At 41.8% G+C, this 26,710-nt stretch overlaps 1 protein-coding gene across 2 annotated transcripts in view; it reads left to right on the top strand.

Annotated features, from left to right (window-relative positions):
- RYK (receptor like tyrosine kinase) overlaps window positions 1–26,710 on the top strand; it is a 64,165-nt gene that overhangs the window by 14,509 nt on the left and 22,946 nt on the right. The window contains exons 2-9 of one of the 2 annotated variants that reach the window (XM_063339229.1): window positions 4,741–4,862; window positions 6,598–6,697; window positions 7,850–7,984; window positions 10,350–10,406; window positions 12,321–12,465; window positions 16,049–16,149; window positions 19,072–19,197; window positions 22,651–22,737. In XM_063339229.1, coding sequence (XP_063195299.1) covers window positions 4,741–4,862; window positions 6,598–6,697; window positions 7,850–7,984; window positions 10,350–10,406; window positions 12,321–12,465; window positions 16,049–16,149; window positions 19,072–19,197; window positions 22,651–22,737 — 873 coding nt within the window. Of the gene's footprint in view, window positions 1–4,740; window positions 4,863–6,597; window positions 6,698–7,849; window positions 7,985–10,349; window positions 10,407–12,320; window positions 12,466–16,048; window positions 16,151–19,063; window positions 19,198–22,650; window positions 22,738–26,710 lie in introns of both variants that reach the window. The other variant, XM_063339228.1, reaches the window with a different exon arrangement.

The raw sequence follows: 26,710 nt of genomic DNA, 5'->3' as shown, positions 1-26,710 counted from the left end.
CCATCATCCTGACACCCACCCTTTAAGTATTTATAAGCATTGATAAGATCCCCCCCTCAGCCATCTTTTTTCCAGACTGAAGAGACCCAAATCCCTCAGCCTTTCTTTGTAAGAGAGATGTTCCTGTCCCCTCAGCATCTTGGTAGCCCTTTGCTGCACCCTCTCCAGCAGTTCCCTGTCCTTCTTGAACCAGGGAGCCCAGACCTGGACACAGCACTCCAGATGTGCCCTCACCAAGGCAGAGTAGAGGGGGATGGATGACCTCCCTCCACCTGCTGGCCACACTCTTCTTGATGCATCCCAGGATGCCATTGGCCTTCTTGGCCACAAGGGCACATTGCTGGCTCATGGTCACCCTGTTGTCCACCAGGTCTCCCAGGTCTCTTTCCACCGAGCTGCTCTCCAGCAGGTGAACCCCTAACCTCCATCGAAGTTAGTGCTGCTGCAGTCTTGCCTTCTGTATGGGGTGCTCCTGAGCATCCTCCCTAATTCAGGGAGTTCAACTGACTGAAGGGTGTTCCCCCATATTTTGTTGTTTGTTTTTTTTTTTCCTCCCTGCATAGTGACAGCTTGACTCCTTGAACTTGGCTTGCTGCAGGTTTAAAGGCAAGTGTAAGTATGCATGACTGAAGAAAAAGGTGAAATGCAGAATTAAAGCAATTTGGAGTTAGACTGAAACCATCGTGGTAATGGAGACTAAAGTGTTTTCTGCAAACTCCTTAAAACATTTTAATGGCTACTCCAGGAACAGTTAATAATAGCACTTAATAGTCTGGAAATCTGAGCAGTGAGGAGGCACAATTTCATTGTGTGTAAAAAGGTATGTAGATAACAAGGAACGAAGTATCTCATTGAATAGAGGTAGCTCACAGCCAATACTCAGTGAACATAACTGAAGTATTTAATGCTCCACTGAGGCTGATCGTTGTCCCCTTGATCCGAACTCGTAGGAAGAGAGGCATTGGGTGAGATCTGCCCAGCGTGTTTGCAGTGTACGCTCCTCCCCTGTCTTCAGCAGCATGGGGCTGTTGGAGCCTGGCAGGCTGTGCTATGGCTTCTCTTGGGGAGGATTTAGCATGTGCAACCTGCGTGGCATTGAGAAAGGCGTATCGTGTCTTGGTTAAAGTGTACTAACTGTAGAAATCTGGAGTCCACTCACCCTGGAGCTCTTGAGCACATGTGGTGCTGCAGCATTGCCCAGGCAATTTTTGTGGGTATGGGGAATTTTCTCTTCCTCTAAGTGGAAGACTCCCAAAACGGAGGAAGCCCAGGAACGCAGCGAATGAACGATGGCAGCCTGCATCAAGAATACTTGGATCACGCGACCGATCAGTGAGCTACATCTCTGGCATTGCTGTGGTGTCTTGCACTATTCCTTATCTGTACGTACCTTCCCAGTGCCCTCCCTTACATCTGGGATGTGGTGCAGCACATCGCTGGCAATCGGATCCTGGGCTCCTTCGTGTCTGGCAGAACACACCTCCTGCCTGGCTGCCTGCCCGCAGCACAGGCAAGGTGCTTTCTTTGACTTTCAAGGTTGAACTGCAATTTTTTGTGTGTTTTGCTGGCCTGATTGAGATAAATTATATAGACAGAGTGCTTCAGGAATTTGGGATTGAGGCGGGGGAGGCAGCAAGGGGATGAAAAATTAAGGATGGAAGGATGGTCTGGAAGCAAAACTATACTGTGGTGGATTGGAGGTAGGGAGATGGGAGCTTGCTTGCCTCGTGTGGAAAAGGTTCTTAGCTGTGCTTTTTTTAAAAGGAAAAAATACCACACAGTATTCAAACACTGACATTTCCCAAGTACGTATCTATCAGTTTCGGGGGGTTGAGAAAGCATTTATCTAAAATCATAGAAGAAAATCTAGTGAGAAGCTGTTGGAAGATACTATCTATTAGTTTAGGAAGATCCACCAATACCAGAAGCACGGAGGATCTACTGGTAAAGTGTCACTGGGTACTTTGGTTTTATATTCTTCCCTAGGCGTTTTCTGTAAACCCCTGATAGAAACAGAATACTAAGCCAGGCAATCTTCTGCCTTTTTTTTATGCGTCAGGAGCTATACTACAAAACCTCTTAAATTATTTTTACGTGCCAGTCTTTTAATTAGAGCATAATTTTTTGAAGTAATAAGACTTGACATTGATTCTCACGCTGCTCTTGCATGGTGCTGTTGAAATTCATATAATTAGCAATGCTTGTTAGAGTGCAGCTTTTTATGGCAGTACAGGCATTAAAACATTAGTGGTCTGTATAATCAAATTACTTAGTGTTGTACCACTGTTCAAGCTTAAAGATTGATCTTCTGTAGGGTAATTTGGTTTTGTACACCTTTAGATATTTTTGCACATCAAGTTATTTCTGTTTGACAGCTTCAGCTAGGATAGCCTCTTACGTTACTTTTATAAAGGCCAGTTTTCACAACATGCAGTTTTATTGCTGTGTACCCGTTTGTTTTCTGTGACCACTTTCTCTACAAAGATTATATTAAATCAGGGTTTATCACCTTGAAAATCTCACGGTGTTACAAGTTCTGAGAGTGTTTTCGTGAGCCTCTAATTATTGGTGTGACCATTTATCAGCAAGAGGTTTCTCTTATTCCAAAACCTTCATTGTTCCAATTTCATTGTTACACCTGCTAATCCTTTTGTCCTCCTTATTTTTTTTTTTGTAATAATTTGTACTTACTGGGTTTGATTTTAATATTTTGCTTAATAAGTTTACGCCCAGAAAGCTTCCCATCTCCTTGATCGGCTCTAATGGCCCGTGTCTGATAGTTGTGAGATCTTCTCCGGGCTCCTTCCATGTTTTTTAAATCTGAGGGAGATTTTGTGTGTAAACATGTAGACATGTAAAAATTATCTGGGCAAGCTATTTTAGAAGTTTGCTGGTTCTTTTATGTGTATTCAAAGTCTTATTTTGTTTCAAGGTGTGTGTGTGTGTGTGCTTCCCCCTCCTCCCTATTTTACTGGTGGATAGGCTTTTGCATTTGCCATTTATTTTTGAGTGGAAATATGGACAGATTGGAGAAGAAAGGTTTAACTCTTTTTTAATATAATCTCCCAGCCTGATTATATTCAGCATTTAAGGCATCACCTGCATCTTTTTCTGTTCAAGACCTCGTGTGAGAACATTTCTCCCTGGGATTACTCCATTCTGTTGATTCCTTTCATGCACCCAGTCTCTAGGGTTCTCCCCCTCGCCACCCCCCAGTATCTGTGATTATATACACTCTTGGGTTTTGATGGAGTTTCAGGACACTAATGAGCCAGCAGGGAGTAAAAGTGGTTAACAGCAAGAAGAATAAAGAAGAATGTATTGGCTGTGTTTCTGTATCTTGTGAAAACAAGGTGGATTAAATCACATTCTGGCATAAGAGAACACTTATCGCTTTGCACTGATCTGTGCCCAGTCTTTGCACTAAATAGGAAGAATTATTTCTCTTGGGCTAATTCTCCCTTTCTTCAAATGCAGCTTGACTACACAGTTTAATAGTTATCTTTGATTTTCTTTTTTTCTTTCTTAAAAAGAAAAACGAAACCCACACCTCTCATGATTCCCTAGATTCTTGGAATAACTTCAGGATACCTTAAATGCTGTCGTCGTGGAGCCAGTCACAGTCTCTCCAGTTTTCTTGACTTTCTAGCCATAATAAAAATAACTCTATTGTCTACGTTCCCGATTGTACAGTGAATCTTTTAACTGAACTCAGTTCCCTCTGCATAGATCAGCTTGGAGTGTGCACCTGTGTCTGATTTGCCCAGTTGTTCTCTTAGTGCGTTGATATATTGTTGAGCCTGGATAGCATTTACCTGGGAGCGATGGAGAAAAAGCTGTGTGAGACAAGACAAAAATGGGATTGATTACAAATACAATATGGTTTTGTCCTGAGGTTACGGAGGTGGGATTAATTTTACAGCTGCAGGGAAGGGGCTTAACTTGTAGTGCTTCCTTTACCACTAATTGCTAATGACACCTCGGGCAAACTGTAGGGTCCTACCCTGTCTTCAGGGTGACCTTGGAATATGTGCAGCAAAAGATAATGGCAGCTTCAATACTTTTAATGTCAGAGTACGTGTCTCAATTAGGAAAATGCACTTTAGTGCTGTGTAATAAATAGTTTTGTGGGTCTTTTGATTCTTTAGACTTATTAAAGTGTTCGGAAAGGAAAGGGTAGACATATAAAATATTAGTATCACTTGGTATACAAATGTCATTCTTCATCTGACTGTGTGCTTTGTGTTATGGTCTAATTACCTTGAAGTTAATTCCCTAGTGCTTATGTGTCTCAGTCTCGAGAAATGAGCTGTTCCAGGAAGATCTACCTGCAATTAGCAAGCTGATAATCCAAAGCAGTTTGGCTTGAGTGTACACAGTTGTAAATAACAGCAAAACTGGACCTGTAATTCCCCGAAGCAGGCAGGGGAGGGTCTGTGATGACTGTTTTGGAGGATTGTCTGTAAAGTTGTGTTTCCTTCCATTGCATTCCAACTTTTGCCTGTTTATTAGCCTGCAGCATCTCTCTGAAATTGTTGCATTTTAAGAATTTGAAGCACTCTTGTTAACATTGCTGTGCATGAGCACTGATCTCCAAACCTGTAATTGAGTTCATGGACTCGAAGTATTTGCTTAAACATTCAAATACAAGCGGAGCTGGTGGTACTGGGAGTTGTTTGTTTTGGTGTGTTACCGCTGGTCCTGTTTTTCCTTGTCTTACTCTTTTCTTTCTCATTACAGGTCTTGATGCAGAGCTGTCTTACGTGAGGAATGATGTGGTTAATCACTATGCATTGTCCTTCAACCTCTTGATACCCAGCGAGACTAACAATCTTAACTTCAGCTGGCATGCAAAATCCAAGGTAAGTAGGCATGACTTTGGTGTTTGAGTACTTGATACTTGACCCGTATTGTGTAGTGAATACCCACTATTATAACTTAGTGGGCTTTGTCTTTGCAGAAATTAGCGTATACTAGGTGCAAAAGAATTATTTATATGATTGCAGGCAGTAAGTTAAGATTGTATGTATGCAAACTGTTCCTTTCCTGTTTTGGAAAGGTTAAGCGCTGCTTCTGAACTGTTTTATGCTTCTTGCTCCTGGCAAGCTATGTATATACAAGCTGTGGAATCTCTGCTGGTGGTGCATTGAACACAGAAGGGGCAGTCGTGAACTGAAGCCTCTGGAAATCAAATGTAGAGCACTTGTATGCTAGAGATTTCTAGAAACATATGTTTGGAGATGAGAAAAACCTATAAAAGTAGCATCTAGTGTATTATTACCAAGCCCTGATTAAATGAAAAGGGATTTTTATTTCACTTAATTACCATGGCTGGAGCATGCAGCAACAGCTGTCATAAAGATTGTGTATGCTCTTACATTTTGAAGGATTTCCAGTTACTTAACAACTTGTTTTTGTGTATGAAATGATCTGTTTAGTCTTTGCCAGATGTTCATTCTTTTTTTTTTTTTCTTAAACTTGGGTGATGGTTATTCTTCTGTCCTTAAGTAGGAAAGACTGCAGTAGGAGATTCCTTCTGTCAGTGTTCTTCCCTTTGAGGTGTAACTTCTTACAAGATGTGAAATTTGGCCTGCAACTGACTAGGGTACAGTGCAAACCAGTCCTACTTGATACTGTATTACACCTCCACAGGCAGTTCAGTCACTTGCCATTTGAATAGGACCTTTGAAGGAGTTTCCTTGTTGTTACAACTTCAGCTGTGAGCTGCCTGCATCACCGTCCCTGCCCTGGGTTTCCTTGGGCCTGGCTGTGAATTTTGAATAGGAATTTTTGAGCCTGCGTAGCCCTGCTTCCGCTATCGTGATTGCCCCACTCGACGTCTTCTCTGCCAGCTCTGTAGGATGGGTCTAGTGCAGTTTATAGGAGCCCAGAAACTGGCTTGTGTTTCTACCCGTAGCACCTTGACTGAAAAATAAATTGATAACATAAACGCATCCTATTATGTTTTAGAAAGGAGAAAAAAAAAAAAAGAAACTAATGGGGCAAACAAAGTCAAACCAAATTCATTCAATTGAGTGTGGAGGGATAGGATAAATTTCCAAAACGAGTCTCTGACTTAGTTACAATAGGTCCTGTACACTTTTTTTTAACGAATATTTGCAGAATCAGCTTCTGAAGTGGAAACAGAATTTGGGCTATAGTTGAATAAATGGTTTGTAAGCAATTTTAACTGTGTAGTTTATAAAAGTGACTAAAGGGGGGGAGAATTTCTTGAATTCCTATGGCTTTAACAAACTATCTTTTAAACGAGTAAGTTTAAAAGTATCGGTAAGTGAAGTTTATGGTGTTGTGTTTTTTTTTTTTAATAGAGTAGCACTTTAAATTCTGCCCCAAATTTTCAAGAGTGATTTCAAGAGTGGCTTCTGTTTTTGCTTTCTTAATTTGAACTGCCACAAAAGTCTGATATTTGGACTTCATCTAAGAAACCTTGAATATGGGCACCTAAAATCACCAGCGTTCTTTAAAATAAGATACAGTGTTTTAATTTCAAGACGAATTATGAAAAGGTATGTAGCATTTATTTTTGCTACTGTAGAGATTTCTTACGTGTTTTCTATCTCTCCACTATTGTTACAGGTTGAGTATAAACTGGGATTTCAGGTAGATAATCCCATGGCTATGGCTATGCCCCAGGCCAACATTTCTCTACAAGGAGAAGTTCCTCGCACCCTTTCAGGTAATCTCCCCACCCCCTAAAAATGCACAGCTAGTGCTGATACTAATAATGCCTTCTGATGGTACTTTGGGTTTTTTTTCCCCAAAATGTGTGTAGTGTCGTGTAAGAGAACAGGTTTTGTTCTCTATTAAAGATCATATGTTCACAGGCCTTCTGCAACAGTTAAGGCACTGCTAAAAGGGTATTATAGATTGAGAGTATTAGTCTGAGAGTTGTATTTTTCTCCCCTTGTTTACTGGCGGATAGAGATTTTCCTGTAAAGGAAATGTGATTTTATTATGTGTATGTACACATGCGAGGTTCCCATTCCCTTTCAACAGTAATTGTTAGCATTTGCATGGATTTTAAAATCCACGCCTTTTAATTTCTCTAGCCTATAGAGATGACATTTCAAAGTGTGTGGTAGTTGTTAATATGTTAAAGTGTTTATGGCAAGTTTACAACTGAGAAAACTATTTTGAATACGTGTTAGCTCCTCCATAGCATTTATAGCAGAAAACTTTGTTTCAGGCAATGTGCAAATGATCATTGCTCCTTGCTCATTCAACTGTGGATCTTTGTACCCTGTTAGATAGTCAAAGGGCAATGAAATATATATATTGATGTTTTGGGTTTGTACCACTCTTTTGTGAAAGCAGACACTGGGGGATTAGGCTTGTTGTGTCTGCTCTGTTGGCATAAATAGTAGTGGTATATAAGCTAGGAAGTAAATAATGTCATATTAATTTAAGCTTTGCTTCCAGTAAGATTTGCAGAGACCCAAATATTTAAACTTAATGGTTGTGAGAGAACCTTCATAACATTTGAAAAGGCAACACGGGAAAACAAAATTTTCTGGCTTCCTGTGATAATGGCGTTTTCTCTTGTGACAGCACTTTTAATTCCAAAGCTAATGATCATTTTTTGGCAAATACAGTTTTAGTAATCTGTAAACTTGTGATATAACTTGCATAAATTAATTTGAAAGCTATGGCCTTTAATAGTTGTCTGAAATTCCAAAGCATGAAGACTAAAATAGCGTTTCTTAAAGTTGTTTAAAAGTTTACATTATAAACAATTTTAAAAGACCCTTATCACTTAAATGTTCTTTCACCACAACATCTGAGAAGTGCTCAAAGTTAATTGCAATGCCCCCTTGTTTTCTGTTTGCAGTGTTTCGTGTCGAACTCTCCTGCACTGGTAGACTTGACTCTGAGGTCACAATACTAATGCAGCTCAACTTGACAACAAATTCATCAAAAAACATCACAGTTTTAAACTTCAAACGAAGGAAAATGTGCTACAAGAGTAAGATACTAAGTTTCAAATATTAGAAAGCTTTTAGTGTTAAACTATGATAGGAAAAAGGATGGGAAGGTATGTGAGTAACAGCTTCTGAGAGTGAATGTTGGAGAGGATAGAAAGAAACCAGGTAAAATTCTGGCTCTTAGAGACGAATGGGGACTTCTGGTAAAAGCAGAAGCTGATGGATGAACAAATTCCCCAAATGTCCTGCTGCATTGACTGACCTTCTTAGATATATATATAAATATATATATATATATATATATATATATATATATATATATATATATATATATCAAAAAGCATTTTCTCTGCTGGCAAGAGAGGAAGGAGGAAACTAGTTTCCTCAAAACTGCAGCACTCTGGATATTTGAATTGTTCTAAGAATTACCAACAAGATCTACTTAGTTTATAAATTGGAATTAACTGAAAATTGGCTGTTTAGTGAATGTAAGTGGGTGTTAGTCTTTTAGACTTGGAGTACAAAATGATCTTGGTAGATAATGCTGACTTCAGAAATCCCAGATTGACTCTTCTGTGTTTTGATTTGGGAAGCTGCAAGGACAATTTGCTGTTGGATCGTTACTAGCGCCTGTTGCTGCTTCCTAGAAGTATTTTCATAGGCATCAGAAGAAAGTCGTTTTGGAAAATCCCAAGAACTGTACCATCCTTAAAAATAGCTGTGGTATCCTCTTCTTGGGCAGTGTTTGAGGATGGCCACCTCTCTATTGACGTATATTGACGTATACTTCTGGCACTTTTCAGTTTACTTGGAGCCTTTGAGGACAGTAGTTGGCTTTTCAGAGGGGAGTTGTCACTTCTCTTGAGTATGAGTGTCTAAGGATGAACTTCTGGGAGGTGTGGGTGAAAGAGCTAGCCTAGCTTTTTAGCGTATAATGTTGTGATACTCCTGTTCCTTGCATTGATGTTACAGGAGGATTGTTCTTAATTTGAAGTGTATCTTTTTTTCTAGTGGAAATGGAGGTCTTGCTGATAATCTTTTGAAAGAAAGACACTTTTACCTTTATTTCATGTTTTCCTAGGTATTTTTTCAAATGTTCGAAGTGGGGGAAGTCAGCACTGTTTATGCGTTCGTAGCTTATTGAGCTGCTGTGCATGTGCAGAGGAGGTTTCCATCGGCACCACACATTTACCTGCTGTGTGTGTGTGTGAGCTGCTTCCTTAATTATGCAGAAGTGATTCTTAGAGAGATCATGTTTCTGTGGGTTCATAAAAATGTCAATGGCTTTCTTTGTGTGTTGATTGGTATAGAGCATCCGGGGATTTCTGATTTAATTTAGTGCATAAGTTAAAAATAGGCAGGAACTTGCTAGTGGTTTTGCTCAAGGCATTCGTAATAGTTCCTCCTAAAGTTTAAAAAAGGAAGGGGGGAAAAAAAAAAGAAAAACTCTCAGATTTTTCCCTCTTCCAGATTACTTTTTTCACAAGTTTATCAGGCTGAACTGGCTTACCAAGGAGTCGGAAGGGGCTGTGCTGGGGAGGAAGCAGCTCTTCACAGCTGGGAGCAGGAAGGGGGACGTGCAGGTGGGACTGCACCTTTGCAGCCACAGAAATCCCTTCTGTTGCCTCAACTGCCTGCGAATCCTCAGTGAGGTTCAGCTCAAGTCATCTCCACAGCCTGCTTTCCCTTGGTTTGCACGCCTTCTCTTAGTGACCAGACTTGTAGTAAGCTTAATAAAGATTTATCCCCTTTCTAAAGGACTGCTTTCAGACACGGACTTGAGTATAATCCTTGTGCCTTTTGTTCCATGTTTATGAGTATTTAATCAGGCATTACCTCTTTCATCCTTCAGTTTTAAACCACTCATGACTGTAGATCAGCTGAGAAGGCACAGTTGCCTGTGGCTGCATCTCTAACTTCTTCCTAGGATGAGTAGCACTAGGCTGGAGCCAGAATTTCTTCCAAAAGGTCAGTGTAGTGATGGAACATTCAAGAAATTATTTTCTGTCCTGTAAGTAACTGATTCTATGAGGTCTTTGTTGTTTAGTGTCTTAGTGTACACTCACATACTCTGCACCTCCTCTTCCTACTGTCTGCTGCTTTGGACTTTGGTGGACAAGCTGGAGGGTTTTTGGAGGTAGGTGGATTCAGTGGGTTGAATCGTGGCCTCAATGGACGTGTGTATTAGTGGTGAAATACATCTCACCCGTGTGTCCTAAGTGTGATTGCTATTATACAGTGGTTGTGTATTTAAAATGGAAATCTAGAGACAGCTATAGTCCTTAAGTCAACTTACGTATTTGGAAAAGCAGATTTGTTTTTCCACAAATGAGGCAATTGACTTCCTGTGATGAGCTACAATAATAAATGTGTAACAAACTTAATGGTTTTCTCTCATCTGTTTAGAGCTTGAACCAGAAGTAAAATCTCCAACATCTGATAAAAACAGCAGCAAGGCTCTCTGTAAGTAATTCTGAGCATACAACTTCAGGTGTAAAAAACAAAAAACTTGTGACGTTCTTTGTGTTTCCACAGCTTTCCCTATGAAAACACTCCCTAGGTAGCTTATACTTTACCCAGTATTTTAGTAGGATTTTTTGTAATTAGTTGTGTTAACTGGGAATATATACTAGTGAAGAAGGAAAAACCTATTCCAAGTCTCCTAACAACTTTTTATATCATGTCTTTGGGGCTCTGGTTTCTGTACGTGACTCTGATCTATTTTCTTGACTTTGGAACCTGTCTGGTTTGCTGTTTTAACATGTCAGTATTGAGTGAATACAATGAGGTAGTTTCTTTCACTCCTCTTCTAACTGGAAATATCACGGACTGATTGTGCTCGGCCTCTGTACTACCCAAAATGTAAACATTTTTGCCAAAATACTTTTGGAGCGCATTGCTTGGTTTTCTCTTTACCACCTGCTGTCTCTTCCAGGGTAATTGTTCTCCACAATGCATCATTTGGAATTGGGGATGGCAAGGGCTACTGTCTTTTGTGCCTCCAGTCCCTCTGCCCATGTTGCTCTTGGCACCCGCTGGAGGCCAGTGCAGCAGACAGCCCTCTGCTGCCAAGGTGCAACTGCAGAGTTTTGCCCTAAAACTCACTGCAGTTGAGATGCTCTTGAGAAAGAGGCTTAACTGCCCTGATGACACTGCTGCCTTAAGGCTCAGGTCAGGGGGCCATAATCCACCCATCGCATCCAAAAATCAGGAGGAGAATCACACACTGGCGGGGGTTGGAAGGGACCTCTGGAGATCATCTAGTCCAACCCCCTGCCAAGGCAGGGTTACTTAGCAGGTTGGACAGGAACGCATCCAGGCGGGTTTGGAATATCTCCAGAGAAGGAGGCTCCACCACCTCTCTGGGCAGCCTGTGCCAGGGCTCTGCCACCCTCAAAGGAAAGTAACTCTTCCTCATGTTGAGACGGAATTTCCCATGTTCCAGCTTGTGTCTGTTGCCCCTTGTCCTGTCACCACTGAGAAGAGTCTGGCCCCATCCTCTTGCCACCCACTCTTCAGATATTGATGAGCATTGATGACATCCCCTCTCAGTCTTCTCGAGGCTGAACAGACCCAGGTCTCTCAGCCTTTCCTCATCAGAGAGATGCTTCATTCCCCTAATAATCATTGTAGCCTCCACCGGACTCTCCAGTAGTTCCCCATCCTTGAATTGGGGAGCCCAGAACTGGACACAGTTCTCCAGGTGTGGCCTCACCGGGGCAGAGTAGAAGCTGAAGTTGTGCACTCTGGTACATTCCGTCAGTGAGTAAGCACTGCTATCACGCTGCACCGAGGCAATAGTCTCGTTTTATTTACTGTGTTGGTGTGTGTCCTGGTGTGCAGGCGACTCCAGTTCTTCCAGCCCCAACCAGCAAGTCTGTGCCACTTGTCGCGTTGGGGCTCAGCTGAGCTGGAGGCTGCGTTTGTCCATGTTCCTACTGTGTCTGCAGCATGGGAGCCATGGAGGAGAGTTGAGGGGTTGTGTGAGGTGGAACCAGCAGGAACAACAAGACTGTTTGGGGAGATTCCTGGTTAGCTTTTATCCTTCAGCAGGAACCTTCCTGTTGTCCCAGTAAATAAGAGGAGGCATGGTGTAGCTTGCTGGGCCTTGCCCTGCTTTGCTGCAGCAGGAGCTGCAGTGTCCACTCTGGGGGTTGCCGTGGTCTGCCTCGGCAGGCTGGCTCCTGCTCCCAGACCTGGGTGGCAGGGCATGGGGGCAAGTCTGGGGACAGCAGCACTGCCCTCCTGCTGTGTCAGCCTGCTGGAAACTGAGAACATGTGGTTTGTTGTCGGGTTTGTTTGTGGGTTTTTTCTTTTGTTTTGTTTTTTGTGGTTTTTTTGAGAAAGTTTCAGTAACTTTTCACCTTTCTATTTCAGTCGATCCTGTAAACGCAGCTCCCACCACTTCTACCCGTGTGTTTTATATCAGTGTAGGCGTGTGCTGTGCTGTTATATTCCTGGTGGCAATAATATTAGCTGTCTTGCATCTCCACAGCATGAAAAGGATAGAGTTGGATGACAGGTAGGTGTTCATGCTGTTCAAGTGCATTTTTGGGAGACGTTTACCCAGACTTGTGGGAGTTCTGGTCTCAAAGTGAGCACTTCGTAGTAGCTTGCCATTTCTGTTTTTGATGCCAAGCTGTAACAATTACTACCTGTCCAGTGTTGTACTAAGTGCTATACTGCAGAAGGCAGCAGTTGCAGGTGCTCAGGTGTTTATGGGGTGGGAGGGTTGTGGTGGTTGGGTTTTTGCCAAAATAGTTGTGTGTAAGGACACACAGTGGGGAAATTTGGACAGAATCAGATCTATAGGGATTGTCAGGGTTGAAAGAAAAATTGATAGATACTGGGCACACTGAAAATACTTGTTTTTTACTGACTTGTACAGGAGATTGAATTTCAGTTTTCTCTATTTTGATTGATTTACCAGGATTCACTTTGGCCTTAGGGTAAAGTCTGGGGATTACAACTGGTTGGTTATAAAGCTGAAAATGTGGGTGTCTCCCAAATGTATTTTCAATCCAGAAAAACAAAATTGGCCACATGCATGTGAGAAGGACTTGTAATGTGAACCCAAGGGCACTGCGGTCAGCTGAGTGGGGATTAAACACGGAGGCGGAAGGGGGGCTGAGAAAGCAGGTGGAGCGAGGCTCTGCTGAGGCTGGGTGAAGGCTCTGCATCAGGTGCAACTGTTCAGCAGCAGGGAGTTTTGGAACTGAATACTTTGGAAAACATTCGGGCCTGTGGGTGGTCACTCCTCTTGAAAGGATGTCTTGAACCGTTTCTGTTCCTGCCTGCAGCCCCTCAGAGGAGCTCTGTCTTTTCATCTTCCTCTCTATCCATTCATCTGTTTCTTGCTGGTTTTCCTCCTGCCATTTACTCCTCTGATGTCCCCAGACCACTTGGGTTTTGGGGAGTGTCAGTGTAGTAAGTCATAATGGTTTCTCAAGGCCTGATTATCTAACAAATGACTTGTCAGTTTTCCCTCAATTCATTTGTGCCTAGTTGTCTACTGAGAGTTTTTAATCAATAGGAGGTGTTAAAGGATGGGCAGCTTGCCTTACTTCAGAAAGGAAAAGCGTTACGTTTATAGAGTGTGTGAATAGTGTCATCTCTGAGTTTTTGAGAGACTGTCTCAGCCTAGCAGTGCGATCAAGTGTCCTTTCATCCACTCCATTGTACTTGATTTTTGTGGAGATACCAGCTAAAAAATTAATCTAATGCTAATACTCTGGTTTGTGGGTATTAGAGACGTTCCAGTGCTCGGCTGAGAAACTCATTCAGTGTTGTAATTTAGCCCCAGTGTTATGCAGTAGCATTACTTATGATCACTGACTGCTTGATGTAGCAACGAGTCAAGGAACTTGTGAGAGAGAAACAACTTTTGATTTGGTTTTGAATAACAAGCTCAAAACATTGCTGTAAAGGGGCTCTGAATTGAAGATGATGATGTCATTAGGCTTAACGACCTCCCAGGAGCAACAGAGGTGACAAAACCACTGCTGTTGCTCTTAATTTCAAAACCAGAACTAAATAAAAATGAGGAAGGTTGTTAAATGGAAGCTAAAACCAGGCAGTTGAGTTTACAGGCTGCACATGGACTATTTAAGAACATTGTATTGAAAGTTCAGAGCAAATGCTTGCATACCTCCTATCAAAGGCCCTTGAAAAAGTGCCAAAGAAAGTTGGCGTGGCTTAACAGTGGGATAATGGAGGTTATTAAAAGCAAGAAGGCATCCTTCAAAAAGCTGACGTAGTATCCAAGTGAGAAAACCAAGAAAGCTCACAATCATGAGCAAGTTAAACCCAAAAACCAGAACGAAGCCAACCAAAAAGGTAGTTTTTCAAACTTGCAACAGGCATAAAAAGAATAATTCCTTTTTCAAACTTGCCTGCAGCAGGAAGCCAGCCAAGGAAATCTATAGGGCCAGTAGGTGATCAAATTACAAAAGGAGTTTCCAGACGTAGCAGGAAAACGAAATGCAAGTTCCACGTTTGTTTGGTGCAGTGACTGTGCCAGGACCCTTCTTCCCGGGGAATTTGCTGGAGAGTGGGTCGTGTTGAAGCAGCTTGTAGATGCAATAGTGTGAATGGTTAAAATAAGCAGTAACAAGTTGCCAGCAGTGGAGAATATGAATTCAAAAACTCTAAAGGAAGTTAAAGTGGAGTAGCGAGACCACCAACGGTGGCTTTTAACCTTGTGCTAAACACTGTGCTGGAACGCTATACCTGGAAGACAGTGAATGTGGGAATGACTTTCAGAAAGGTTTCTAGAGAGAGGTGGAGGCCAGCTATAAATCAGTAAGCTTGATGTTTGGTTTGTAAGAATTAGTAGATTCTGTTTTAAAGAGTAAATTCAGTAGGTGCATCTGTGATTATGGTATGATGGGGAAGAGATGACTTGGATTTCTTGGTTTTTTTTTTTTAGAGGAGGTCTTGCTTCAAAACTAACAGGTTGGTTTTTTTGAGGCATCACCAAGCATGTCTAAAAATCCTACAAGGATGGCTAGCGCTGCTCGGTCGGCACTCAATAGCAGCCCAAGAAGCAAAAGGAATGTTGATTATTTGGCAAGACAGAGGGTTATACCCCAAAACAATCTCTTCTTTGTTCTCCCGATGCAGTCAGCAGAAGTGGAGAAGCTTTTAAGTTTCAAAAAAGGGAGGGGATGTTTGTATGTGTTTGGGAGGGACATCAAAAAAGCTTCTTCTGGCCCTGCCATCTGGGCTAGTAACAGGTACTGCATGTCCCTGCAAACTTTCTCACCTCTTCTTAGGCTTTACAGCTCTCTCTGAAGGATTTTTTTCTATGAGAATACGATGGAAAACATCCTGCTACATCCAGCTGTGATTTCCCTGTCTTTTGAACACCGTGTGTAGCTCCTTCTACCCAAAGGAAATATCTCAAAAACAGGTTGTCGGTGGCCCTGGAAGGGGCAACAAGTATCCCTGGAGAGAGGAATGACAAAGTAGGTGAGGGCAGTTTGGGCTGTAAACGAGAGCGAGACAGGTACAGTGCTATAGGGCAAACAACTGTTTGCAGCAGTGAATGAAGGGAATATCTTTTGGGTATTTGCTGCAGCACGGGAACTAAAGGGCAGCCGACAGAGCGAGCGGCTGGCATGCCCAGAGAGGAGATGGCTGGCTGAAACAGCTAGTTCAGCTTTGCAGGGTGTTACGGGTCCTTCTCTTTTTGGCTCAGGTTGCTGCTTTCAACCTTTATAGTCATAGATTGTCAGTGGGATGTTTGTACCACGAAAGAAATGCATAAATATCCTCTCTGGAATATAACAGTTTTGTTGTTTCTGGCATGACAGGGTGGTTCTTGCAATAAATGTTTTGTCACCTTGACTTTTTTGAAAGTGGGGAAAAAATACTGGAAAACAGAGCAAATTCTGCAAAACAAAGAGGAGGAAGTTGTGCACACTCGAAAGTGATAAGATTTTTGTGCTACCTGAAATACATTCTAATGTGTGAGAGACTTTAAAAATGCCATTTTTTTTCAAAGTCTAGCCTGGAAAATCTTCTGGTTTTAACTTCGATACGTTAATTTTGAATCTATACAGTGGCAAGCAGTCATGTTCATGTCCATTTTTGTTTTAAAACAGCATTAGTGACAGCAGTAGCTCACAAGGTTTATCCCAACCTTCCACACAGACGACACAGTACTTGCGAGCTGACACACCAAACAATGCAACGCCAGTAACCAGTAAGTGTTAATCTAATTACAGACCTTTGCAACAGACCCTCTTGGGCACCACTGGAGTATTTGGTGGTAGAGATCTCAATGATTAGTCTCTTCATCTTGTGGCTGCAACCTGCAAAGGAAATGAATGGGGGAAAAAGCTTTACAAGGGTGATATATCCATGATTTCTCTTTATTCACAGCTTTGCTTGAAAGAACATTAAATAGTTAAAAAGAGCAGTGAATTAAAAGGAAAGGTGGCGGTGTTTTATATGCTCTGTGATAGACTGATGCTAGCTATGTTCTGTGTTAATTCTGTAATTACTGGAGGTATTTATTATCTGCGGAATGCTTACTCCAAAAAATTATTGTCTGTCCTCTAATGGAGGCATATCCCTCCATATGGCGTCACTGCAGGGATGGGATTGTTTAGACTGTAGGGAAGCCGGACAGTGTAGAGATGCACGTGTGCTGTTCCTTGGCAGTTCAGTCTCATTGGGCTGAGCACGAGCCTTTCCCTTGTGCTGGGACTTACGCTGCAAGACGATTCAGGGAGCTGAGCCAGCCCAAAACCGCCCTCTTTGGTAGAGTGATGGGCTTTTGGTTGCCTCTGGTCTCTGAACTGGCTGGTAGCCTGGCTCTGTGAGCACCAAGAGTGGTGCTTAGAGGCTGTGGGTCTGCATGGCTGAGCCTCGGAGGGAGGCAGGACTCCCAAACTCAATCGGCTTAAGCTACTGCTGAAGAGCCTGCTTTAAAAGATCTAAAGTGAGGTAAGGATTTATATCACAAAGCGAGGAAAAAATGGGTAGCCTGGCCAGAAGAACAAACTGTCTTTCTGTTAAACTCAAATTGCTGTCTTTCTCAATAGAGGGGGAACTGCCAAGCTGAAATAGTACCCTGGTGCTCCTGAGCTTTTCAGAAAGTGAAAATTAAAAGGCTCTTATTTTCATCTGCCACCAGTGATTTTTATTCTTCCATAATCATAGAATCACAGAATGGTTTGGGTTGGAAGGGACCTTAAAGATCATCTTATTCTGACCCCCTGCCCTGGGCAGGGACACCTCCCACCAGCCCAGGTTGCTCCAAGCCCCGTCCAACCTGGCCTTGAACCCCTCCAGGGATGGGGCAGCCACAGCTTCTCTGGGCAACCTGGGCCAGCGTCCCACCACCCTCACAGTGAAAAATTTCTTCCTGATACCTAATCTAAGTCTGCTGTCTTCTGTTTGAAGCCTTTACCCCTTGTACGTGCCCTTGTAAAAAGTCCCTCTCCGGCTTTCTTATAGGCCCCCTTCAGATACTGGAAAGCTGCTCTAAGGTCTCCCTGGAGCCTTCTCTTCTCCAGGCTGAACCCCTCCAACTTTCTCAGCCTATAATACTCAATAGTTTTGTATTAATTGCCTGAAGAGACTGTTCGGTGATTTAATGAGTAGGAATGTCAATGTAGATCCTTTATTTAGAGCTAGGTAAAAAAAAAAAAAAAAAAAAAAAAAAAAAAAAAAAACCACACAAACAAAAAAAACCCAATGAATTGACTTTTCTTTTTAAAGCAACCAATAAGACCAATTTAAAGCAACCAATAAGTAGTGATACAGAGGATCCCAATTCATGAGGGAGCACTGCACAAACGTTGTGATTACTGTTCAGCCCTACTGTGTTTTCTTGTTTCCTCCTCACATGTGGAAGCAGGTGTTTACCTAAGACTGAACTCTTGCAACTTTGGGAGAGTTTTGGCTTTCTTCTAAATTGTACTATGTCTCCTTTAAAAAAAAAAAAAAAGGTGCGTGTGTGTCTTCTTTTTTTCCACCTGATTTCATCTTTCCCTTGCAAAAAAACAGCCTTTAAAATTTATTTAGTGGAATCATTGATTTTAAAATATAAATAAATGTATATATTTTAAAAAGTCATTTCCACAGAGTTTGGAAGAGACCTTATCATACAACTAATTCTTGAGCTGGTTTTCCCTCTTGCCACCTGACGTCCCTTCCCAGACTTTTTATTTTCCATCTCTTATCCCAGATCACATTCTGCTGTTGATGTCCTGTTAACTGTTTGGTTAATTTGAATATGACCCCTGGAAACTAATTAGTGAGCCTCTGGCAAAAGGGGAGAGGAGGACTTGTCATGAAGGTGGCCTACAAACCAAGCCCATAGTGATGGTTAAACCCTCCTGACCTGGGCGAGCGTGGTGGCCGCTATGCCTGAGTGGGACCTGTTAGATCTGTTCAGTCTGTGTTGTTTCAGAATGTCTCTTAGCTGTTATGGGACACCCCTAGTAGCACAGGGGAAAACGAATATAAGAAGAAAAAAGGTTGCACAAAACAAACAGGAAGAACATTCTTAGTCCTTCCGCAATCATATTAATCTTGTTTTCAGTAAAGTTTAGATTAAAAAAAAAAACTTTCATCAAAGTAATTCTCAAGCTTTTTCTCTAGTGATTCATAAACTTGTGCAAAAATACTCAGATCTTTATGACTAGATTAGTGTATCTAGATGTCTAGAAGTGCCAGAAGAGGGCACTGGTAGTTTTGGTTCTGTGCTGCTGGGGTCAGGCATCTTCCACACTCCAACAAGTCTTCTCTAACAGTCTCCAGCCGTCATCTTTATTTCCGCGTTGGCAGGGAAGTGCAGTGCCGTGTTAATCAGCTTCATTACGTAAGGAGGAGTTTTATTTACTTGGTGTTAATAATGAGACTTGATTACATGATACTCTCTAGAATTCCTGTGTGACTTTTTTGCTGTGGATTGTTATATTCACATGACTTCTCTTGTGTTTGTTGTTTAATACTATAATCTTTTTAAGATTAATATATAATCTTTATAATCTTTTTAAGTACATGCTGCTTGTGTGTCTTTGTACCTGTAGGTGGTGCTGAGGTGAAGCAATGTGCTTGTGTTCTCATTGTAAGGGTATTTATATTGGTTTGTTTGGCTCTGCTGGCTCCTCAGGTTATCCTACGTTACGGATAGAGAAGAATGATCTTAAAAGTGTCACTCTAATGGAAGCAAAAGCTAAAGTGAAGGACATAGCCATCTCCAGGGAGAGGATAACTCTAAAAGATGTGCTCCAAGAAGGTACGTACAGGACTCGGATGCTTGTTGACTACAACATGGTGTATATACATATTATTTTTTTAATAGCTGGATTTTTCTGAAATTACTCATGGATGACGTTTCTGAGCTTTGTAACTTTGGAGGAGGAGAAAAATGATGAATGATGTTTGCATTTGGGGGGGTGGGGAAAGCAGTTTGAGAATTCGTTAGAACGGGGGAGTCGCTAATCATGCTCAGTAAATCATTCAGCTTCTCTGTCTTAATAATCTGATCCTTTAAATAAAGGAAAGGGTTAGATGGCTAAGGAATGAGGTAATCAGTTGGGGCTGTGAGTGGCAAAGTAACTCACTTCTGTAAGTTATTGCAGGAGAGCTTCTCTTAAGAAAAAATAAATAAATAAAAAAAAATTCCCAAAGGCCCCAGAAACCTCAGTTGTCTAAACATACTGAATTTCATAGCTTCGGATTTGGAAATCTAATCATCAGATGCAACATTTGCAGCTCCGATATGAAAAATTCGGAGATTACCCGATTCTTTTATCTTGTTTAATGTTTACCTTAGAAGTGTTCCTGCACAACATTAGTTGGTTCTTGTTGAAATTGAATTTGGGAAATAGACTTTAATGACAAAAACTCCTAAATATTTACCCTTACTGCTGACACACTGTCTGTATTCCCTGAGGCTCATGAGAAATCAAACTTCCCAAAGCTAGAGATGTGAGGTTCTTGGCCTTCAGAGGTAGAACTGCTAAATGCTTTGCGTTACTGTCTGAAAAACAATGTGAGGATGCTAACACTCCCCATTTAATGTGTGCCTCTGAATCTCTAAGGGGGTAGTTTTGGGCTCAGCTCCAGCGTCGGTTCTACAAAGAAGCTTCCTTCGCGTGCGCGGTGTGCTTTGTGTCCCTCTGTGCTGTCTCTTGCCTGTAGCTGTGATGTTAGGAGTCACCCGATGACGAGAAGTGACTCAGTGCTGCAGCTTTAGGTGTTTAGCACCGAGTGACAGGGCTGGGCTGCCCCATTCTGCGAGATGCGGCTTAAATGGCTGTTGAATGCGACGTGGCCCCAATTAATGCTGGGATCTTATTTCTTGGCCTCCTGCTGTTATTTGAGTCTGTCAAAACCTTCAAAAGGTAGTCAGGGGACTAGAAGACAGATCCTGATGAACAATCATCAGTTCTAGTTTCAGGATCGTAGCGGAGCTGAACCTCTGTCACCTAAGAACAAATGAGCTTCAGAGAGGAAGAAGCAAGTAATAGAAAGGTTTGCATAAAACTTGCAAGAATTCCTAAGTGCTGCCAATGGAACTTAAACATATTTTACAGTTCTTGGCCAGAGATTCATCATAAGCTTCAAGTAGCTTCCATAACTTAAACTAATAAAACATAAACTAATAACTTTAATTTAGGAGATTATGGTTCTGCTGTGGTGTAACCGGTTGGCAAATGCAAAGCACCAGGTCAGAGAGTGCACAAAGGAAGAGGGATCCGTGGGGGCCTCTTGTGTTGCTGGGCTTGTGCAGTGCCTGGTTCGGAACCCGCTTCAAGCTCGTATTGTACTAAATGTAAGACAAAAATGTAGGTGTCTTAAAAAAAAAAAAAAAAAAATTTCTAACAAAATAGCAACGCGTTAGCAAATGGAGCAGATGTTAACAGTGAGTGGACCTTTACTGTTTTCTGGTGAAGCAAAGAAATGGCTTAGATGTCCGGTCTGGAATACAAACGGCATCATCTGTAAGGAGCCCGGAGGAGAGCGAGGCAGAAGTAGTGTGTTCACAGAGCTGTCTCTAAATGTTATAGCACACTGATGTGTAATTCCTGCTAAGATAGGAGCCTTTCAGGGGACTGTTAAGAAAAAACAGCAATCAAAATGAAAATCCTAAACCGTGGACCATACAGAAGTGCTGTGTTACAGTCTTACTGTGTCTAATACTGGATTGCATGAAAATTACTTTCTAGTCATAACTGCTTTCACGTGCTTCCCCGTTCTCTTTAATTCCAGCTGTTGATAAATAGCTTGATACCATAACATGTTTCAGTACAAGATGCTATCTTCCTTTTGACTTTTACATATATCTGTGTGTTGGAAATATGTGTTTAAGGCACTCCTATGATGTCTTCAGGAACCAAGACAGGAGGGTTTTAGTTTACTGCAAAATAACGTGCTGTGTATTTATAGTCGCCTGTAGTCTCTAGTTAAATTGCTTCTTAATGAGACTACAATTTCATAGACTCATAGAATGTGTTGGGTTGGAAGGGACCTTTAAAGGCCATCTAGTCCAACCCCCCTGCAGTAAGCAGGGACATCTCCAACTAGATCAGGTTGCTCAGAGCCCCATCAAGCCTGGCCTTGAATGTCTCCAGGGATGGGGCCTCCACCACCTCTCTGGGCAACCTGTGCCAGTGTCTCACCACCCTCAGTGTAAAGAACTTCTTCCTAATGTCTGATCTATTTGATTATTTAAACATTTGATTATTTAAATCTATTTGAAGATCCCTGTCTTGCAGTTTACTTGCAGTCCCAGGGTAGACAATAGAAGTGTTGCACTGTCTTCAGAAACGAAGTTAAGTATTCAGAAACCAAAAGAGACCCACCTTTCATGCCAGAAGATGTACAACTGGCTCAGGCAATCCCTATCAAAGATCTTTCAGCCTTATCAATGGGAAGGGGCTGCAACGTATGAACAGACTGTATGAAGATGATGCACATGTTGGTGCCACAGTAATAGCGTGACAGAAAAGTGTTGCCACCCTGAGTGGTATAAAAAGTTAATTCTGTGTGTGCTACCATGCTGCAGTTGTTCTTACTCCAGCTGTTTAATGCAGCTCCTCTTCCTGTAATAGCTTCGTTAAAACTTTGTGAATGGAAAAATGTTGGAGAGACTGGAAAAAAACCCCAACAAACCCAACACCTTCCAGCTGAGGTGAAACATTTCAATAATAAGATACTGTTTTGTGGTGTTCTTTTTTTTTTTTTTTCAAACTGGTTGGCTGAAACCAGTATTTCCCTGTGAACACTTCCAAAAAAATTTCATCTTTGTGAGAAACATTCCCACTGGACAATTCCAGATCTGCTGGACGAGAAAAGGATGGAGCTGGAGTTTTTTACTGCAGACATTTGACAGACTGAAATGCCACAAATAAACCCATCATCAGGATCGATACTCAATTTAACTGGATTCTGCTGCTGTCATTAGTTCACTCTGACGTTTATCCCCTTAATTTTTAGTTATCTAAGCTTTCAGCATTTACTGCAAATAGTTCTGAATCTACCTGGTACTGGAGAGGTGGTTGGGTTGTATATTGTTGGTTTAATAGGGCATTTGGGACTTACTCCTTAACGGCCGTTGTTCCTAACTTTCTGCTGTGCTGAATCATTTTAAGGTAGTGTTTTCTTAATAGATATTAAATTCTGTTCATGTTATCAGTGTATTTTTAACCATATAATACTTACTAATTGTATGTTCTCTTTGTAGGCACATTTGGGCGCATTTTCCATGGGATTCTAATAGAAGAAAAAGACCCCAGTAAAGAGAAACAAGTTTTTGTCAAAACTGTTAAAGGTACGTTTACATAAAGGAGGTTTGTTGTATTGTGTCCAGTTGTTTGGATTGTGGTGCATGCTGAGTGTAGCAAATCTGGCTTTAAAAATAAACCCCTCCTCTCCAAAACATGCAAATTTCTACTGCTTAAAAAGCAAAAGCAATTTGGATGCTGCCTTCAGCCAGAGAGAACAGAAATCTTATATGGAAGAAAAATGTGTGTGTTCTCCACCAGTGCCTTCAGTTACTGCGTCTTGAATACTTTTGCTTATTATTCTTCTAAGTAAAAAAAAAAAAAATTTTTTTCCTCCTCGCATGTTATTGTTGTTTCCATCCCCAGCCTTTCCCCTTGCAAATTGCTGGAAAAAAGCACCTGCAATACATCTTAAAAATCTTTTATCAACTTACATGGCTGTACAAAAGATAAAGCATAGTTTCTGCCGTCCTTGAACTTGGCTATTGAAACATGAGAATTATCATTTTAGAGCTTAATTTATACAAATATAAAATGTATTTTTGTTGTTCAAGAAATATGTTCTTGGAGTGATTTAAATCGTGATAGGTAGACTTAAACAAGAAGTTAAGTATAGATGAAAACTGTGTTATCCTATATATATTATGTGTATCCTACACATATCCCTTCCTGTACACTCATAATTTTGAGTTCTCTAGTAGCTCACAACAGTTCTGCTGAATTCCCTGTACAGTACTACAGCTGTACAGCTTCACCAGTTTTTTGTCATTTCAGTTGGTTGTATTATTGCCCCTAGTTTTTCATCTTACAACTTCCTTAATTTAAAAAAAAAAAAAAAAATTAGGCTTCTATAAGAATGTCAGCTTGTTTTAAATTTTTTTTTTTTGCCTGGCTAGTAATTTTTAACGATACTAATTTTAAAGAGGAAGGGGGGGATTGGTGAAGCTGCTGGCTTTTGTTGTTGTTGTCGTTGAATCTTTCTGCTGCCCATTTATTCTGGACCTTTTTAAGAAAAACATATTGCTTAAAGAAAGTAACCTATTATTCTTGGTAATTGGATGCTTGTAATAATAGCAAAAAAGTTTATGGGAAAACCACTTGGAAAAAGATTCATGCTCACTTCAAGGGGAGGAATTTCCTAAAGTCAACTTGATTTGGAATAAAAGTAGCTAAAAAGGGGGTGGCATGGGTGCTTTTGCATTCTTCAGCTGCATGTTGTTCTTGATGTAGGCCCAGCAGGATGGTGTGCTTTGGCAGTGAAGACAGGTCAGTGTCCCACACCATACCTGCTGCTCCAACAAAATATGTTGAACTTATAGAATCATACAATTGTTGGGGTTGGAAGGGACCTTTCAGATCGTTGAGTCCAACCATCAACCTCACACTGCCAAACCCACCACTAACCCATGTCCCTCAGCACCACGTCTGCCCATCCGTTAAATACCTCCAGGGATGGTGACTCCACTGCTTCCCTGGGCAGCCTGTTCTAATGCTTGATAACTTTAAAAGGTTTGACTTTCAGTACTCTGAGCCAGGTACCAGCTGTGAGTAATCAACAGAGGCAGAGTGAAATTAGCCTCCTTTCCTGCCTAACAAATCCTCACCTCCTAATCAGCTGGCTCTGGTACGGTGGGATGGGTACCAGCAGTGAAGGGGTGCTTTGTGAGCAGCAGGAGGGTAACCTGTGAGTAAATCTGTCTCAGCATCGAGTCAGCCAGCAAAGCCTGATCTGTGCTCTGGGACAACTGGTTGTGCCTCTGCCGATGGGATTCACGGAGGGTTGAACAGTGAGGATTTGCTGCTGTCGCTTTTCCTGCTCTTTCCTCTTGCACATCCTCTTGGGCATCCCTAGATTCAGGGTGACAGTTGCTCTCATAGTCACAAGATATATTTCCATTATTTCTTTAGGAGCGCCTCTGAGGAGGTACACTTTCATTCTCTAGCGCTTTTCCTCCTTGTTGAGTCCAGAGAGGACTTCTGAAAAATAGATGTGCTCCCCCTTTGGAGGATGTTGGTGTCTACCATTTAGCATGATGGTGGTAGCTAGAACCGTGCCTGCTGAAGTAGCCATAGCCTTAACAAAAGTAACAGTCCTTTTATATAAAGGCAACAAAGGAATGTCGTCTATTTAAATAAAAAAAAGCATGCTTCTTTCCAGTATTTTGGGAACTCTTCCTGAATTCTGCCCTCTTCTGTTGCCCTCCTTGCCAAATGGTTCTGAGTGATTTTGCTTTTATTTGATGTAGTTTCCAAAAGACTTATCCCATATCACATGAGCCTGGGGCTCCTCTGTGTACGAGGAGGCAGTCTCGCTTGGGGTGTCATTCACCAGTGTCGCCTTAATCTGTGATGCCCTTCTCTGTGTTATTTGGTGGTTCTCTGCCCTGATTCAGAGTTGAGAAATGCTGTGGCTCTTGTGAGCCCCCAAATTGTTGTGACCGGGGCAGTTTGACATCTGTATAGCACTACTCAAACGTGCTTACTTCTTATGGCATTGGATTAAATGACAACACTTGTGAGAACAGATCTTAATTTAGCTGCCTCCCATCGCCATTATCTAATTGCTTTACAAAAATGGGGCTTTACAATCCGCTCCTAAAGCTGCATTTCTCACTTGCGGTGGCTTGTGTCTCTGATGCAGCACACCTCCTGATTTCTGTAGCCCCTCCCTTCGTGGTGAAGGGTTTGCTGGCTGCAGTGAACTGGAGCACGGTCTTAAGGGAGTAATGATATTCACATAATTGTTGTCTGTAGGGAATTTCTCAGCTTTTAAAAGGATCTATATGGACAGAATTTATAATAGATTTTGCTGATAGTTGTCTGTGAAATAATATTGGTTTGGGCAGCAGAACGTTGCTAGGAAATAACTACAAACATCGCCATTTCTTCTTACAGCAGTTCATTTGCAGTGCTAATGTTGAGCAGCTTCGTCTACATACCCTGGCTGTGATAGCTGAGTGTGCAGCTAGGTCATGTAATAAGTTGGGAATTTGATTTGCTTGGAAAAGAAACAACCTGCAAAAGTTCTCTCTTAACCAGACTTTTTTTCCTTGATCTAGTTCTTTCTGTGACCACACACACTGCTGGTTTGGCACAAACACGGGAGTAGGGCAGGACCACAAAAGCAAAATGGGTATGAGGACTATTAAACTGACTTCAGTATCTTTGTTGCTGAAGGCAAGAAAGGAGCCTGAGGGTCATGGAAAAGAAACAAGGGGAAAAGGCTTCATCCGTGTAGCTAATTTATCCCCCCCAGAAGGAACGGGCTACTCCAGAACTGTCTTGTTTTACCTAGTGAAGCACTCTGATAAAATAAAGTCCAGTGGTACTCTGAATGACAGAAAATAATGGGGAGGGGGTGGGGGGGTATTCCAGATCTTCTGAGAAATGTGAATTTAATTGTTTCAGCAGGTGCTGTGAGGAAGAATAACCTTCTTGAGAGGAAAAACACCTCATCTCAGCAGGATCAGAGCTTGAGAAACTTAAGACATTGCACTGACTGTTTTTATATTAGAGTATTTGCTACAGCTTTAAATCTGGAATTACCAATAGAGGAAACTCTTTGGAAGGAGAGCAGCTGGACATGGCAAATATCATCAGGAGACTTATGCCCAGACTAGAACTTCATATTAAAATTGTAATCGTTTGGGTTGGAGGAGACCTTTAAAGACCATTTAGTCCAACCCCCCTGCCCTGGGCAGGGACACCTCCCACCAGCCCAGGCTGCTCCCAGCCCTGTCCAACCTGGCCTTGAACCCCTCCAGGGATGGGGCAGCCACAGCTTCTCTGGGCAGCCTGGGCCAGGGGCTCACCACCCTCATGGGGAAAGAAAAAAAAAAAGTGTGTATATATATTCTTCCTTATGTCCAATCTAAATCTGCTCTCTTTCAGTTTAAAACTGTTGCCCCTTGTCCTGTAAAAACAAATAATATATATCTCAGTCTTTCTTATAAGCCCCCTTTAAGTATTGAAAGGCTCCAATAAGGTCTCCCCAGAGCCTTCTCTTCTCCAGGCTGAACA

Source organism: Chroicocephalus ridibundus, chromosome 6 (genome assembly GCF_963924245.1).
Source record: "Chroicocephalus ridibundus chromosome 6, bChrRid1.1, whole genome shotgun sequence".
Taxonomy (NCBI): Eukaryota; Metazoa; Chordata; class Aves; order Charadriiformes; family Laridae; genus Chroicocephalus; species Chroicocephalus ridibundus.
The sequence above is the reverse complement of the archived record's forward strand: the minus strand, read 5'-3'. Positions and strand labels throughout refer to the sequence as shown.